The sequence below is a fragment of the Neomonachus schauinslandi genome, chromosome 14 (genome assembly GCF_002201575.2).
Source record: "Neomonachus schauinslandi chromosome 14, ASM220157v2, whole genome shotgun sequence".
NCBI classification, from domain to species: Eukaryota; Metazoa; Chordata; class Mammalia; order Carnivora; family Phocidae; genus Neomonachus; species Neomonachus schauinslandi.
In genome coordinates, this window is record NC_058416.1 from 63701029 (window position 1) to 63718172 (window position 17144).

At 38.9% G+C, this 17144-nt stretch overlaps 1 protein-coding gene across 1 annotated transcript in view; it reads left to right on the top strand.

The window, feature by feature from the left end:
- Positions 1–17144, top strand: part of PIEZO2 (piezo type mechanosensitive ion channel component 2) — a 500927-nt gene that overhangs the window by 468005 nt on the left and 15778 nt on the right. The window contains exons 36-39 of the mRNA XM_044921024.1: positions 3253–3367; positions 8403–8462; positions 11753–11919; positions 13113–13279. Coding sequence (XP_044776959.1) covers positions 3253–3367; positions 8403–8462; positions 11753–11919; positions 13113–13279 — 509 coding nt within the window. The remainder of the gene's footprint in view (positions 1–3252; positions 3368–8402; positions 8463–11752; positions 11920–13112; positions 13280–17144) is intronic.

The following is a 17144-nucleotide window of genomic DNA, read 5'->3' on the forward strand; positions in this document are numbered from 1 at the left end:
ATGCTGTAGTCACTCATTACTGAAAATCATAAATAATGAATTACTATTCGTGTACTTTATAGAAAGCTGGTTCTGTTGACGTAATCTGGGGCAGGCACTTAAACTCTCAGGTCTTTATGCTCATGTGTTAAGCAGATGTTTGGGTAGTGAGGGAGGCCAGCACTTCTCCCGTTTCACCTGGGATCTTATTTAAATGCAGGTTATGTAAATTAAGCAGGTCCTGCCTATGGCACTTATAATTCTGTATTTCTCTTGAGCCCCCCAGAGGAAAGACAGCTGCTGGTCCATGTTGAGTAGGGGGGTTCTGAACTTCCAGGTTCCTCCCATTTTTTAAATGCCAGGATTCTGATTGTTAGTTTAATATTCAACGTGTTCACTTAGGATTCTTTTTTCTTTTCCCCTTTATGGCTACCATATAAGTCTCTCCATTCATATTTAAGAATTTATATAAAAAATTGCAACATAATTATCCTCCATCTTACTTTAAAAATAAAAACAGAGGAGAACCTGCGTGCATCGGTTAAGCCTCTGACTCTTGACTTTGGCTCAGGCTCAGGTCATGATCTCAGGGTTGTGAGTTCAAGCCCCACGTCAGGCTCCACACTGGGCATGGAGCCTGCTTAAGATTCTCTCTCTCCCTTTCCCTCTATCCCTCTGCCCCCCAACTCCCTCTCTAGGAAAAAAAAAAAAAGAATATTTGGGGATCTATTTCTTTGGTGTATATATATATATTATATATAAAATATAAAATATATATAATATATATATTTTTATATATATATATAAAATAAGAAAACAAAAACAGAAACAAACAAAAAAACTTCTTACAGAAACATAAAATCCTGGGTCACACATGAATTAAAGGACAGTTTATTAAATATTACCAATTTCAGTGAAAAATCTCCATCCACTTCAGTAAAGTTCTCTCCTGTTTTAAAAATTAAATGCTTTTTGCATAGTACATTTTCAGTAAAATGAACCTCATTTCCCCCAACATAAATGATAAAACTTAAGATAAAATCACATGATCAGACTTAAGATAAAACTTAAGATGAAGTAAATAAATAAATAAATAAATAATAAATAAATAAATAAAAATTTAAGATAAGCTATCTTCTCTTAAGAATACAGACTAGTAGTGGCAGTTTGAAGAAACCAAAGGTCATTTATGGACATTTTCTTCTACTTGGTTAGTGGTATGCGTGTCCCATGAACTTGGGTGGTGGTTATAGCTACAACGTGAGAACTGAGAAGTTCCCATAAGAAACTTTTATTTCTTGACTCAGTAAGAATTGGGATCTTTCCTCATACTTTGTTATCATCATTTCCTAAAGCAGTTAGACTGACCCTTTATCAAATATTCCTGGCACTATACAGGGTTTGTTGTTCTAAACATCAATAGTAAGATAATTTACCTACAAATAGGGACTCCTCATAAGATTGTCTCCCCCTCTCTTGTTTCCCCTTGTATGAATTATGTGAATTCTCATCTCAGTGAGAAAGCACTGATGAGCTTAATCATTTAGGGATCATAGCTAGAACCAGGAATTTCCTTTTAATAATGGCACTCACCCTTCTTCAAGAGTTCTACAATTCTGTCCTAAATGCCCCTTCTCTCTCTCCTTCTCACCCTCCCTCCCCATTTTCCTCCAGAACAAAAGAATTCCTCCAACTTACACACCTAATACATTCACAAACCCTGAGTTACTTTTTTATTTTCTATTTTGGGGATTCTGGCATTATCTAAAAGCAATATTGTCATAACCTTTTCTTTAAAGGAATTGTCATCGTATGTTGCTCTTAAACCTGAAAATTTCTTGCATTTAGCAGTTCAGATTTTTGTAAAAGAATCAATATTTTGCTGAAGCAACTTTGCTTATTAATGTACTAAACCTCAAAGCTATTCTTTTTGGTGAGTGGCAGGTTTAATAAGCAAGGGAATTTACGTACATAGCAAAGATAGTCTTGATGGGGTTCCCAATTAACATGTTTAGTACACATCTACCATGAATTCCTTCATTTGGTCCTTCTTCCAGAGTCAGTTAATCTTTTCATTTTTCAAAAGACATTTTTGGCATAAAATAGGATTATTTTTGCCTCCTGGGTTTATTTTTCGGAAATAGTACTGATGTTCCATTCGTGTTAATTGCCCATAGATTCAGATTTCTACTAGTGAAAAAAGAAATGTTCTTCCTTAGTCACCTATGACCTTTACATTTCCATACATTGAAAAGTTGGACCCCTCTTTACTTTACCCGACATCACCATGCCAGTGGTTTGCTTACCCTGTGTTTTTCAAAGATTTCAGAAATCTGAAAATAACACAGAATACAGTGAAAGTGTCTGGGTTTACAAAGCGTCCCCACAAAGCATTCCTTTAACTTTATTATCGTAATAGAAAACCCAGCTTCCCTGAGACCCAGGTGTGTTTGTGGGTGCATGAGGAGCATGCCTGCTTGGCTTCATGATTACAGATGGCTGACTTTGTGGATCGAGGTTTTCTTTTGGTTCCTTCTGCATGACTTGGGAGACTGTTGGTGGGTGGGCTGTTGAAAGTTGCTCTATGGTGGTTATCGGTTTTATTATATTAATGTAACCATTTTCAGGTCTTGAATAAAAATGACAAAAGACAACCAAAAGCACCACAGTATTCCTTCCATAACATTCTGGAATAACTCCTTAACCTTACTATCACATTGTTTTTTCCTCTCCAAATACTAATCAATCTATAAAACCCTTTCTCAAGTTGTTGGTCATAGCTGTTTTTCACAAAGGAGAGTATCAAATGTGCAAAACTATTTTACCAAAATAAATGCATAAATGATGTCTTGTTTTTGATTCAAAGTTTATTTGCAAGGGAAGAAAACTACTCCAGTGACACTTAGCAAGGCGCCCAGCTTATTCCTATTGTGTGTGATACGAAAGAATCAGTAACTCTCACAAGTGGTAGTGGTGCATGGGGACTTGGGAGGAATGGTGGTTACCCAGAGTATCTCATGATTGTGATACCAAATGAAATCTATTCCTCCAATATCTGTTTTCATATTTTATTTCATGATAATGGAAATAGCACAGGTCAACTCAGGATACTGAGGGAGATGGGAGCAGGAGATTTAGTTTGTGCTGGGAGAAAAAAAAAATACATATATATATATAAAATATATTTCCAAAGTCAGGAAGCTTGTGCTGGTCCCTTTTCTTTTCATTCAAATTATTAAAAAGCCAGAAAATAATTGAACTTTCCCCCTTCAGTTTGTTTATCAAGCCTGGATCACTGACCCTAAAACAGCACTCCGACAGAGACGCAAAGAGAAAAAAAGGTCTGCAAGAGAGGAACAGAAAAGAAGGAGAAAAGGATCTGGGGAGGGTAAGTGTTGTGTGAATTCAGGGTCCCACCAGCGCTCTGTTTCTGTGGCCCTGAGCTACAACAGGGAGCTACAAAGGACAGAAGCTTTGGAGGAACATCATTCTCATATTCTAAGGAGTGCACAGAGTTCTACTTGTCCATCATTGCTCATGTCTGACCCCTGGAATAAGTAAAAACATGAATTTAAGTTAAGATACATTTTATAAAATGAGAAGAGGGAGAGGAGCAAGATAAATCCTAAGAAAGTAGAAGGAAAAAATTCATTTTTTAAACAGATGTTAAGTCACAGAAAAAAAAAATACAAGATCTATCATTAAGTGAAAAGCTGTTCTTAGAAAAAACTAGTAGGATGGATAAACTTTTGGAAATCTGATTAAGAAGAAAAGGAAAAACACACTTAAACAGTATCAGGAGCCAAAAATGGAATGTAACTACCAATGGCATTTTCAACATTACCTTTGAAAACATACAATAGGAACACATTTCTGAAGACAGGGAAAATTCTAAGCTACAACTATACACCAAAAGAAAGTGAAAGTGGGGCACTCAGAAAAAATATTTTCATTATGTATATCAGACTAAAGATTAGTATTCTGGATATACTAAGAACTCCTAAAGAGTAGTAAAAGAAAAATTCAACCTAATAGATGAATAGATATGAAAAATAATCCGTAGATCGGGAAACAGAAATAGCCAAAAGAAGCTCAGCTTCACTACAAATGCAAGAAACACAACAATAGTTTGACATACTGTTTTCCTTGTTTGTTTTTTTACCTATCAGATTGGCAAAAGCCCAAACAGTTGTTAATATCACTGTTCGGAGCTAGTGGGAAGATAAGTGTTTGTTTGAGTTATAACCCATACAACGCTATAAATGGTGTAGTAAAGTAGTGCATCAACTTTGAAGAGCAGTGTGTGGAAATCTAAAAAATTGTTGGGGCACCTGGGTGGCTCAGTTGGTAAGCGTCTGCCTTCTGCTCAGGTTATGATCCCAGGGTCCTGGGATTGAACCCCATGGTGGGCTCCCTGCTCAGTGGGGAGTCCGCTTCTCCCTCTCCCTCTGCTGCTCCCCCTGCTTGTGCTCTCTCTCTCTCTCTCTGACAAATAAATAAAAATTTAAAAAATCTTAAAAAAATAAAATTTTTAAAAAAATATTGAATGTACATATCCTACTACAGATCAGTCCCACTTCTAGATGTGTGGCTTAACTTGAAGCAATATTTGCACATGTGCACAAGACCCATGACTACGAATACAAACAAAAACTTATAATTCTATTCAGTAGTTTAAAAAATGAGATGGATTACAGTTGAACAATGTCGGGGTTGGGGCACTGACCCCCACACAGTCAACCTTGTATAACTTTTGGTTCCCCAAAAATTTAACTACTAATAGGCTGCTAATGACCAGAAGCCTTACCAATAACATAGTTGATTAATACATATTTTGTATGTTATGTGTATTATATACTGTATTCTAACAATGAAGTAAGCTAGAGAAAAAAAGGCTATCAAGAAAATCATAAGAAAGACAAAATATATTTGCAGAACTGCATTGTATTTATAAAAAAATTACCAGAGTATAAGTGGAACTGCACAGTTCAAACCTGTGTTGTTCAAGGATCGATGGTACTTTGAACTTGACATATTGTTAAATGAAAAGTATTATGTTGCAAATGGCATGCACATTTTAAAACCATTTATGAAACCGTGGAAGCCAACAATGTTCCTCAAGACAGGATTTTGCATTTTTAATGAACGCCTATAATAGTGTATAAATGCAAGAGAAAGATCAGGAAGAATACTTAGCAATTAATAACAGCGGTTACTTCTGGGAGAGGAGTAGGAGAGGAGACTCTTCTGTGGAGAGACTGAGATTAGGTGGTTGATTTTAGGGAACTTTAGGCTTATCTGTTATATTTTGATTCTTTACAAAGAAAATAAACATAGATTTTTTGTGTGAAATTAAAAATGTCTTCAAAAATCAAAGAAAAGGAAGCATAATTACTAATGGAATTCCAGCTACAAACTCTCTCTCCTCTTTGACCATTCGGCTCCCTGCTGCCTCCTGGTAGCTTTAATTTTATTTTACTTTATTGGTTCAAAAGACAAAATGAAGACACAGCCAATGTAACAAGTCAAACAGTCAAGAGGTAGATGTGATAATCTGCTGTGGAAACCCATCCCCGCAGGTGCCAAGTCCTCACCATGTGTGGTGTTCATTTCCACTCCTTACTCATGTGGGTATGTAAATGTGTGCAGGCACCATTTCCTTTGTTTATTTTCAAAAATGAGTTCATGCTATACAGATCACTCTGGTATGTTCATTAGCAATGTGTCATGAACATTTCTCCAATTAAGTATTTATAAAACTATATCATCCTTTTTTAATGGCTGCAAAATCATCTACAATATGGATATGCATAATTTATTCAACTATCCCATCACTAATGGACATTGTTTGCTTCCACAATGAATAATGCTATCATAGATAGCCTCACACAAAAATGCATACAGTCATACATACATATGTGTGTGTATTTAAATGCAAAGCAAAAAGTCAGGAAGAACACAGACTTTCCACAGAATAGATTATCAAAAGTGGGATTTCTGAATAAGGGGATGTGATTTTCTTTACTTTAATATATATTTTCCCAAAAGGTTTTAGAAATTCACACTCCCAGGTATAAGGTACAGGAGTATCCATTTCCCTGTAGCCTTACCCTACAGAATGTTATTATTTTTTTTTATTGTTTGTCTTTCAAAGGGATGACAGATGGCTTTTATTTTCATCTGAATTTTCCTAACTAATGAGACTGAGCATTTTTTATTTCATATTTTCATGGTATTCTGTACTTCCAAATCTGAGATTTAAACATTTTTATCATTTTCCATAATATCATCCTATTGGGTTGTTTGTCCTTATTGATTTAGGGAATATTTATATATTATGGATATTATCCTTTTCTCATGTGTTACAAGTATTTTTTACCCATGCAGTGTTTATCTTTTGATTTAGTTTTGATCTATGTTATCTAAACAATTTTTAATTTTTTCTGATGTCAAAGAGGTCTCGATTCTTTTTGCAGTTTCAGGGTTTCCTTGTTGCTTAAGAAAGTCTTTCCCCCAGATATTATTTTCCTTTATTTCCTCCCAATTTTATTTATATTTTGAATTTTTATTATTCTGTGAAGTAGAGATCTAATTTGTTTACTTTTACATAGATAGGCAATTATGCTATCCCTGTTTATTAAATTATTCTCCCTTTTTCTAGTGAATTTAAATGCTACTTTTGTCAATATTCAGCTCCCATTTATTCTTTGGCCTGTTTCTGGACTCTGGACTCTGGTCCACTATCCTACTGTCTAGCTCTGGGCCAGTGTCATCTATTTTTGAGTTCAGTGGCTATTGAGTTAGTTTTAATATTCGGTGTTGCAAGTTCCCCCTCACCATCCCCTTTATTTTCCCCCAACTTATATTTACTATCCTCAGACATTTGTTCTTACAAAATTTTCTGATGAGCTCTAAAAATGTGTTTTTAGTCATCTTGTAAATATCTCATTACTCTGTTTCATGAAGATGAGTCCATGTGCAGATGCTTACCTTCAGATCAGAGACAGCAATAATTAAAAGGTGTTAGGATGAAAATAGATGTTTATTTATTCCTTTAATATTTATCTAGCCCCTTCTTCTTTGGTAGAAGGGCTTGTCCCTTCCAGATTACTACCAGACAGATGAAGCACATCTATTCTGCCCTCCTGAAGTGCCCGGAGCCATTATAAGTGTTTCTAGGCTGTAACTCATTTGATCCTTTGAGGAAATGAGATTCCAGAGAGTGAAGGAACTGGCCTAAGGTCACAGAACCATCCAATGTGTCTGGAATTCATGCAGGCATCCTGACTCCCGACCTTTCTCTCTTGACAAATGGGGAACACAAGTATAGGGGAAAAAATCCCTAATGATGTAGAGACTGCAGAGTTCCATTTTAAAAATAAGCATAGATAAAATAGCGTGGGGCCAGGAGAAAGGAGGACTTACAGCTAAGAGTATAAAGGAATGAGGTGCTTCATGAAAAAGTGTTTTAATAGGGCCTGACATCATTCTGGCAAAAGAAAGAAAAGCTGTGTATGAAAAGTAAAGAGCAGGTCAGCTTAGTTGGTAAAGACGAGATGTGATGGAAAACAGCATGGTAGAAAATACGTTTGGAAAGGTTAATTGAAGTCAGTTCATGAATGGTCTTAGTACTACCAGATATAGTAACAGTTGAATTTTTAGATAAACAACAAATAATTTTTTAGGCTAAGTATAATGTGGACATACTGTATGGGACTTAAACTAAAAAGATTAATTTTTTTCATAAATTCAAATTTAACTGGGTGTCCCATATTTCCATTTGCTAGATCTGACATCCTTAGCCTGAAATAAGAGGCTAAAACATAAAGTGGAGCCCTATATAATGTTATTCTATGGGGTGACACACTAAAATATGTAACATCACCTCAAGGTATTCAAAATTAAAATGTCATGTTGTGTATCAGGACTCAACACACTCTTTCTGTAATGGGCCAGATAGTAAATGTTTAAGTTTGGCAGGCCATAAATCTCTGTGGCAACTCGTGTCTGCCAGGATTGGGGGAAAGTAGCCACAATGTGTAAACAAATGGGTGTGGCTCTGTTCATTAAAATCTGAATTTCATATCGTTTTCACATGCCCAAAATATTGCTCTTTTTAAGATTTTTTTCAACTATCAAAAATATAAAAACTGTGTTGAACTCATAGGCCTTTTAACAATAGGAAGCTGGCAAGATTTAGCCAGTGCATTATAATTCACTTATCCCCAGTTAAACATGATTCTTACTCCGGAGTAAAGAGAATCTGAGAGCCATGAATTCTTACAACTTTTCCCCGTGAACTCTTAAATTAGGCAGAATATTCTAGATTTAATTACAGAATTCCTTCTAGTCCAGAAGAGTAGTGTTGACATTTAATTTACCCTAAAAGGATCTAACTCATGTTTATTGAACACACTCGGCAGGTCCTGTGGAGTGGGAAGACCTAGAGGAGGAACCAGTCAAAAAGAAATCTGATGGACCAGGTAACCACACAAAGACAAATATGAGCTGGGGGAAATTTGAAAATGTTGCTTTCCCAGAAGGTATGTCATGGAAGGCTGCCTAAAGATAATTTGTCAAATACTGTTTCTAGACTTTGACTAAATAATCAGTGTCCCTTGAAATCTCATCTCTAGTGAAATTTCCAAGTGAATCCTTAAAGTAGATCTGACGCTTACTCTGTTGGATTAAATGTTGGATTAGAGTCAGTTTGCAAATTATCTTACCCAAATACCTGTGAAAAGGGATTTGGGGGAGCAAATTATAAATGTCCCATGGAAGCCACCAAAATAAAAGCACAAAAAATATTGGCAATTAATGTTAAAGGACAGAGAAAGAAGGAGTTAAATGAGAGGTAAGTACAGTGGGGGAAATGAGAGGTACTCTAGAAGCTTAGGCCAAAGTCCTCACTTGACTGAAGGGAGCACCAATTCCCAGTGAGTTTGCTCAGGACTCTACAGCTACTAAGCGACAGAGTCAGGGACCGAATCCATGTTTTCTAACTCCTAGCTCAGTCATAGTGTCGTTTGGGCTTCACCTAGCATGTGACTGGGAGGAAGATTTTTCCATGAAGGAAAAAAAAAAGCTTCCAAATGAAATGAACTCAAATGCCTCTCTAATTCCATAAACATGCCATTTCCTCCATGTCACAGGGTTGGAACTCCTGTGTACATTATTTCTCAGGAGGCCAGATTTTCAGGCGCTGTTACTGTGGACACAGACACTTCCAAGGATGCCATCTGCTGGCCCCAAATGAGACTTCCCCAAGGCTGTCTAACACGTCTTTGGCACAATTCTTAAACTTGAACCCCCATTTCCAGAGTATTTGACTCACACATATGTGGAAACAGATGTTCTATTATTGGTGCAGAGCTACATACAATAATAGCAGCTAGCACTTTAGATCACACATCGCTGCCGGGCACTTCTCCAAGAGCTTTAGGCATCTTCGCTGTTTACCTCAAAAACCCTCGCCCTTATCGAACAGATAAGAAACTGAGGCAGAGAAAGATTAGGTAAATTTTCCAAGTCTACACAACCACTAAGGGGTAGAATTGGGATTTAAACCCAAAAAAGTCTAAATCCAGAGTGTGTGCCCTTCATCACTCTGCCTTACTGCCTCTCTGGCTAAGAAATAAATAAAAATTAAAAATGCAATTTCTCATGTTAGTTTGTGATCACTCAAGTTAAGAAAGTGTGTGTTATTCGTGTCTCCAAGATGGCAATTTTAGTCTTGCCATCAGGATTGTGCTCCGCAAAACTGAAATAATCATATGTATCATCACCACCTCACTGTGAATATGAGAAAAAAAATAAATTGTCCAAAATGTGAGATGCTACTAAAGTTTATTAATAGGTGTAACTTCCAAGTCCTTCAAGCTCAGACTTTCTTTTTATGTCTACACAACGGAGCTGGAGAGTCCACCTAAAGCACTGAGGGAAATAGCACCTTGCTCAGATTAAACCCAAAACGGGTTGCGGGGGGAGGGGCAAGAGCGATATAGGTGCCCCTGGCCGCCTCTGGCTCAGAATGGCTCTTCTGTGGAATCTGCAGGACCTCCTTCCCTTCAGCTTCATGTAGCAGCTGGCCCCTTCCTGGGCTCCTTTGCTCAACAGACGATACTCTCATTTCCTTCCTAAAGTACGCCTCACGGAACAGTGTTAGGTGTGATGGCATTTTACAGAGGCTTTGGGGGATAGTGCGGGTGGAGGGCAGTGACGGCAGAGGTAGGCAACAGCTTCTACGGGAAAGTCAGTGATCACCATTCCTGCCTCAGTGGGTCTCTCCCCAGCTGGTGCCTCTGGGGCCTGGCTCATCAGATCATTCCCACTTTCTTCCCCAGGTACCAGCTGGCAGCTCCAAGATTCCTGTTCCTTCAGTAGGTAGAACTGTTCAACTCTTCTTTGTCTCTATCTTGCCCACCTGGACTCTGTCCTGAGGCCACACCGTCCATAGATAAACTTCCCTTCGATGCTTCTCCTTTGGAAAAGAGCAAACCTTTCCCTGCGAGAAATTCTGCCTTCCTCCTAGGCAACCCAATTCACAAATAACTTTTTTCCCCTTATTACAAAATTAAATTCGGAGTCAGACTGTGGTGTTTTGGTTGCGGGAAGGTTGAGGGATACCAGTTGTTTTTCTTGGTGGTGGTAGTGGTGGTGGTGTTTTAGGGTTTCGTTAATAAACACTAAGGCAGTTTTTAATTCATTGTGATGTTCACTAAGTATTCGTTTTACTGCAGTCAGTGTTTGAAATTGCTAATAAGACAAAATTTTTCAAATACCAAATTAAAAAATTCACATGGATCAAAATTTGGTGGCTTGAAGCATTCCGTATATACCAGTTGAGAAACCATTGGCTTATGGGAATGGAGGGGTAAGACAGACAGTTAAGATGCCATCTTTCCTCTTTTATTTTGATTCTGACCTAAAATAAGTTAGGTCACAAGTGTGGAACCTCCTCCAAACTTAAGGATGAGCAGGGAGCTCTTGAGGATTCCCTGAGGGCACAAGAGAGGCACGTGTCTGCACCCAGATGATGTCCCAGACACAGTGGCAGTCTGAGCAGAGCCTATCATGCTTGGTAGCTTGGCCGGGCTCCCCACATCACAGCTGCTGTTAGGGAAGACAACCCAAGAACATCAGGAATCTCACAGTGTCTGTTGGTCTGGACAGGATCAATCCCATGCGCAGAATTCTGTAGTTGGCACAGCTCAGTAGATGAAATAGGAATGATGACGATAACTCAGTCGTACCAGTGTGCTCCTTGTATACGTACTGAGCTCTTTACACAATAGCTGGCAGGTGATTTAACTGAAACGCAGCTGCAGTGCCAAGCATCAAAAGTCTTACTGAATCAATAGAATTGTTTCCAAAAAATAATCATGACTTAAGAAAAGAAGAAATTTATAGAAAAAGCATTAAAGGATCTGGTTTCCTAGACAGATAGACTGTTTCTATCTCTACTCTTTATCAAACCTATTATCTGTATATGGACCTATTCTGACTGATGTTTTGACCACAGGATAAAAATTCTATCCCAGTTTGGTTTTGATGCTGCCAGTGCATGTGTAGAAAGACCCACCCATAGCTTCCTATACTGCCTGTCCTCCTCCACGCCCCCCATCACGCTGAGTGTCACGGCGTCACTCCGTATTAGGTATGCAGGTCTGAAACCAGGTCTGCCTTTGGTAAAATATCACCATGCTACACAAAACAGCAAAATGGCTGATGGCATTTTGCTCCTTTGAAATCTTGTCACTTTTCTTCTTTCTAGATAATATCATCAAGAGGATATTTAATATTTTGAAATTCACCTGGGTTCTGTTTCTGGCAACAGTGGATAGTTTCACAACTTGGCTTAACTCCATTTCAAGGGAGCATATTGATATATCTACAGTTCTGAGAATTGAAAGATGCATGCTGACCAGAGAAATTAAAAAGGTAACACTGTTGGTACAATTCTTTTTCTTCTTCCCACATTCTAAAGATTTTAAAAGTCAATGTCCAGAGCTCCAAATAGGATAACACAAAATCTATAGTCTGTCTTTCGGACAGTCTTTACATAGCCCCTCTGTTTTCCTGTATATTTAAATCTGTTCCATGCACAGAATTAAAATAACCAGACACTGTATGCGCACACACGCACACACGAGTCCTGAGACAGTGGCCAGCTTATTCATTCTGTTCCTTCCCCTCACCAGTTTGCAGGTGCACAGACTCTGCTGTCTCTTGATGGATTATGTTGTTTAGTCTGGGAAGTTTGATCTGAAACTTCTCAGAAGAAAAATTAAGATGTATGCAGAACAATAAAACATAGTCATATACAGTTTATAGATAGTATTTAAAACTAATAGTTTGGGGCGCCTGGGTGGCTCAGTTGGTTAAGCGACTGCCTTCGGCTCAGGTCATGATCCTGGAGTCCTGGGATCGAGTCCCACATCGGGCTCCCTGCTCGGCAGGGGGTCTGCTTCTCCCTCTGCCCTCTTCCCTCTCGTGCTCTCTGTCTCTCATTCTCTCTCTCTCTCTCAAATAAATAAATAAAATCTTTAAAAAAATAAATAAATAAAAAAAATAAAAATAAAACTAATAGTTTGTTTCTGAAAAAGTTACTATCACTTAGCCAAATTATCTACATATAAGAAAGGATTTGATTTTTAAAGTTTTTATCTTATTTTTATTGTGATATAATTGATCTGTAAAATATTAGTTTCAGATGTACAATATAATGATTCCATATTTGTATATATTGCAAAATGATCACAGTTAGTCGACTTAACATCCATCACCACACATTGTTCCAATTTTTTTTTCTTGTGATGGGAACTACTAAGTTCTGGTCATATGCCATACAGTCACCATGCTGTCCATGGCATCCCCGGGACTTACGTATTTTATAACTGGAAGTTTGTGTCTTTTGACTATTTTCACCCATAACCAAGAAGGGATTTCTTGGGAGCCTTACCCAGTGATATTGGGTGCCATTAATGCAATGAGTTACCATCAATCCCCACCTTGACTAGCTTTGTTTTAATCTTTGCGCAAGGTGGGCATGCCGACTGAGAGTTCTCGGTATTGAGAAATGCCAGGTGGCTGCACGGGCAAGTAAGGACTGTGGCAATGTCTCCCCTCCACAGGGCAACGTTCCCACTCGGGAGAGCATCCACATGTACTACCAGAACCACATCATGAACCTTTCCAGAGAGTCTGGACTTGACACCATTGATGACCGTCCTGGCGTTGCTTCCGGTGCACAGCCAGCCCACAGGATGGATAGCTTAGATTCACATGACAGTATCTCCAGGTACTTCCCGTTCTAAACAATGGTTTGACCAAGGTGAAAAGCTGGGCTTCAGCAATATGAGACATGAATGTGTGAGGTGAAAGTTAATCAAAAACGTACATGGATCCCCACCCCCTTCAGGGGACCTCCCTGCATGCAACAAAGCAAAAGGAATACTGTCCTCCCCTCGACTGAGCCAGATAAAATCAGGTATCAGTGATAGGCTATTAGAGGGGTGCCTGTTAAGTGTCCAACTCTTGATCCCACAAGTCTCCATCTCAGGGCTGTGAGTTTGAGCCCTGTTGAGCCCCATGTTGGGCTCCACGCTACTTAAAGAAGAAAAAAAAAAATAGACCATATTAGAAATACCAGTATGACTCGCGGGCACAGGACAGAGACTTCCAAGCTGGAGGCAAGTCAGAATGAGCCTTCCCGATCACAAAATGACTATTTGTGTCAAGGGCCGCATCTTTAATTACTCTGAAAAAAATGCTGCCCCACAGAGTGTTTTCTATACTAGAATCTTCTACCATCTGTTACTATCTTTGATCTTCTCCTTTCAGAATTGTTACTTTGTGATCCATGATAAAAATTCAAGAAGCGAGTCTGTCAGCTTCCATCTTCCCTGGCCCATGTGATCATGAGCATTGTCTCATTACAGGGGCCCTGCCCTCGCCACGGGCCAGCAGGATGCACTGTGTATGGGTTACCTCACTGTATCCTGCTAAGACCCTACAGGATGCATGTTATCATCCCCATTTTAACAGAGCACGAAGCTCAGTTACAGAGAGGTTAGGTGACGTACCCAGAGCCACACGGCTAGGAAGTACTGTGAAAGAGAGTCAGGATCCAAAGCCACATGGTTTGGCTCAGAGCCCAGTCTCTCAACCACCATGGTGTGCTGCTTCTCATGGCCTCTTCCTGCACTCCAGGCCAGCTTGGAGAACTGACTTGTCTTTCCTCCTGTCTGTCCCCGGAAAGCCTCCCCAGTTCTCTGCCTCAGGTTCTAGAAAGCTGCTGCGGCTTGCACTGAGCTAGCTTCCGAGTTGAAGCGGAAGTCGTGTCTTTGGAAGTGGCTGACATGCCAGTGGGGTGATTAGCTAGACAGACGAATCACACCTTGTATACATTTTCACAGGTCAGGAACGTTAATCACTGAGGACATTTGTTGCTTTCATTAAACATGTCTAAAAGCACCTATTCCATGCCAGGCCCTGAACTCGACTGGGAGATAGACACACAAAGATACATCATCTCTAAGTAGTTGGAGTCTGGGAAGAAAGACCCACTGAGTTGGGATTGGGATTGGGATTCCTGCCGTGGGAAGGGCTGCGGACACAGCCTGCAGGCCTCCTGTCTTAGGAGGCCTGGATGGCCTGCAGTCCCACGTCATACACTGTGCAGAGCCTCAGAGGCCTGGCGGAATATCTGTCCTCCACAAATAACGCATATGTTACAGGACAAGAGAGGGGAGGGAACTGAGACTATTTTATTGATACCAAATCCCAAATAGATAACCACAAATTGAAATTGCAGCCTGAAGTGGGAGGGGTGGGTAAAAAAAAGGTTACCTTGAAGAGCCATGTTTCACTGCTGCTGAATTGCTATATTTGAGCTTCTCCAATTGTGCCTATTGTCTTGCTACCCAATAATTACCTATTGATGCAGATCTATATTTATTGGTATGGAAAGATATTCACTGCATTGAGTAAATGCCGAGGTTTAAAATAGAATGTATGCCCAAAACTCATTTTTATTTGTGAAAAAACATATGTATTCATATGTTGATTTAAATGTGATTTTTGTACAGATAAAATTCTGCTTGGGTATATCCCTTCCTGCCCTCCACCCCTCCCTCAAAATTGGTAGCGATTCTTTTAAAGTTCTTTGAGGGATAATAAAAGGCATTATATTTTCGATTTAATTTGGGAATAATCCTTGCTCATTTGTCAGTTCCAAAGAAACAGACATATTTCAGCTATTGTAGATTTCTGTGAGAAGAGACACTGAGGACAGAAACTCTCAAGACTTTCAAGGTCAAAACATTTATTTGCTAACTGAGATCCTGTTCAAGATGCTTTTAATTTCTAGAATAAAATAAGCGATTGTTACAACAGTGGGTATGCTAATAAAAGTTTCTCATTCTCTCTCCACCCAAACATGCCCACATTTCTTAATCAGTAATTTCCAAAACCATTAGTAAAAGCAAAGTTACAAAGTGAAAATTTAGTGTCATGTCCCTTGATTGACAAGTTCTGACAGCGCCCCCTTGTGTGCCTTCCTGAAAATGCCCCACAACCTGCATTTTTGAAAGGGGAGCTTCATTTTCTTTGGGCAGACTCCATTGAGACAAAAAATCATTATGGTTTATATTTTATTTTTATTTTTTGCAAACCATAAATAACTGTCCTATTTGGAAGACGCCAACGTTCTTAAATTTGTTCTTGTTTCAACAATTTTCTCTATATAGATCAGTAATTTAAACAGAATTATTTTTGCTTTGATTCATTTTTATGCAAAAACTGAAAATCCATTTTTATGCACATTATACCAAGTTACTTCATGGGTAGTTCTTCCCTTAAAAATAAATAAAGACTGCATGAGCACGTTTGCAAAAATGTACAAGTGTGTTCGCAGAGGCAGGGGGAGACAAGATTTGTTTGAGTGAAAAAAACTTTTGTCCGAATGTAGTGGATATTCAAGATGCTGACAGACGCTGCTTCCTAGTTACAGGGGTGTATGAAGGTCCACAGGGGATCACAGAGTTTCCAAATCCACCTACTTTATAAGCTATTCATGACCAAAGAACTGGTTTTGAAAAAAAAAGGGGGGAGAATGGTAAGATGAGAAAACTGCTGAGATATACTATCTCCCAAAGGGAGTAAGTACAAATAAATACAAAATTTTCCCACAAATTTTCAAGGGTTTCACAGGCCTCCTGACCTGACTTAACAATAGCTGCTCAAGAACCAAACTCAGACTCAAACAAATCAAAGAGAGTATTAGAGAGTGAATTGAAAATAAGTTGTCCATAAAATAAACATACTTGATTCCTGTATTAGGAACCTTTAACTGCATAACAACTGACAACATGCCCAGCTAAGAGATTAACTTAATATTATAAATCACAACCTAAGAGGGATAAAAAAGGAAGAAGAAGACTGATAAAATAAAATCAAGTAACTGCCTTTAAATCGGACCCAAGGTTACAAATATAGAACGGTACCCATGATCAAAAACCATGAGGTAGGAGTTATTTAAATCCATTGATTGCTTTTTAACAAAGACTGTTAGAATACCCCCCAAATTTAGAAGTGGTCAATCAGTCAATGAATTTACTAGTAGAAAACCACTACCTTTAAAATTAGTTCCTAATGTATCTTTTACTTTTCACTTCAACCTAAAGAAAGGGGAGAAACAAGAGGGTTCGTTATGTCGTTAATAAATGAATTAACACACCTGCCCTTTTCTTAATGGCTGAGCTCCACTTCTAGTTTTTTGCCTTAGGAAGCTATCAAATCTGCAGGCGAAATCTGTCCACATTAAAGTCTACTAAAGGGACGCCTGGGTGGCTCAGTCGGTTAAGCGTCTGCCTTCAGCTCAGGTCATGATCCCAGGGTCCTGGAATCGAGTCCCTCATCGGGCTCCCTGCTCCGCGGGGAGCCTGCTTCTCCCTCTGCCTCTGCCTCTCTCTCTATCTCTCATGAATAAATAAATAAAATCTTAAAAAAAAAAAAAAGTCTACTAGAAGCCACCTGATTTCTAGAAAGGCAGGAGTCTTCCCAAGAAGCGATTCCAAGTGTGGAAGTTCACTCGGAGACACCTGTGTCATTAGACAGGTTCTAGCACTGGCCCACCGGGGGGGGGGGGGGGGGGGGGGGGGGGG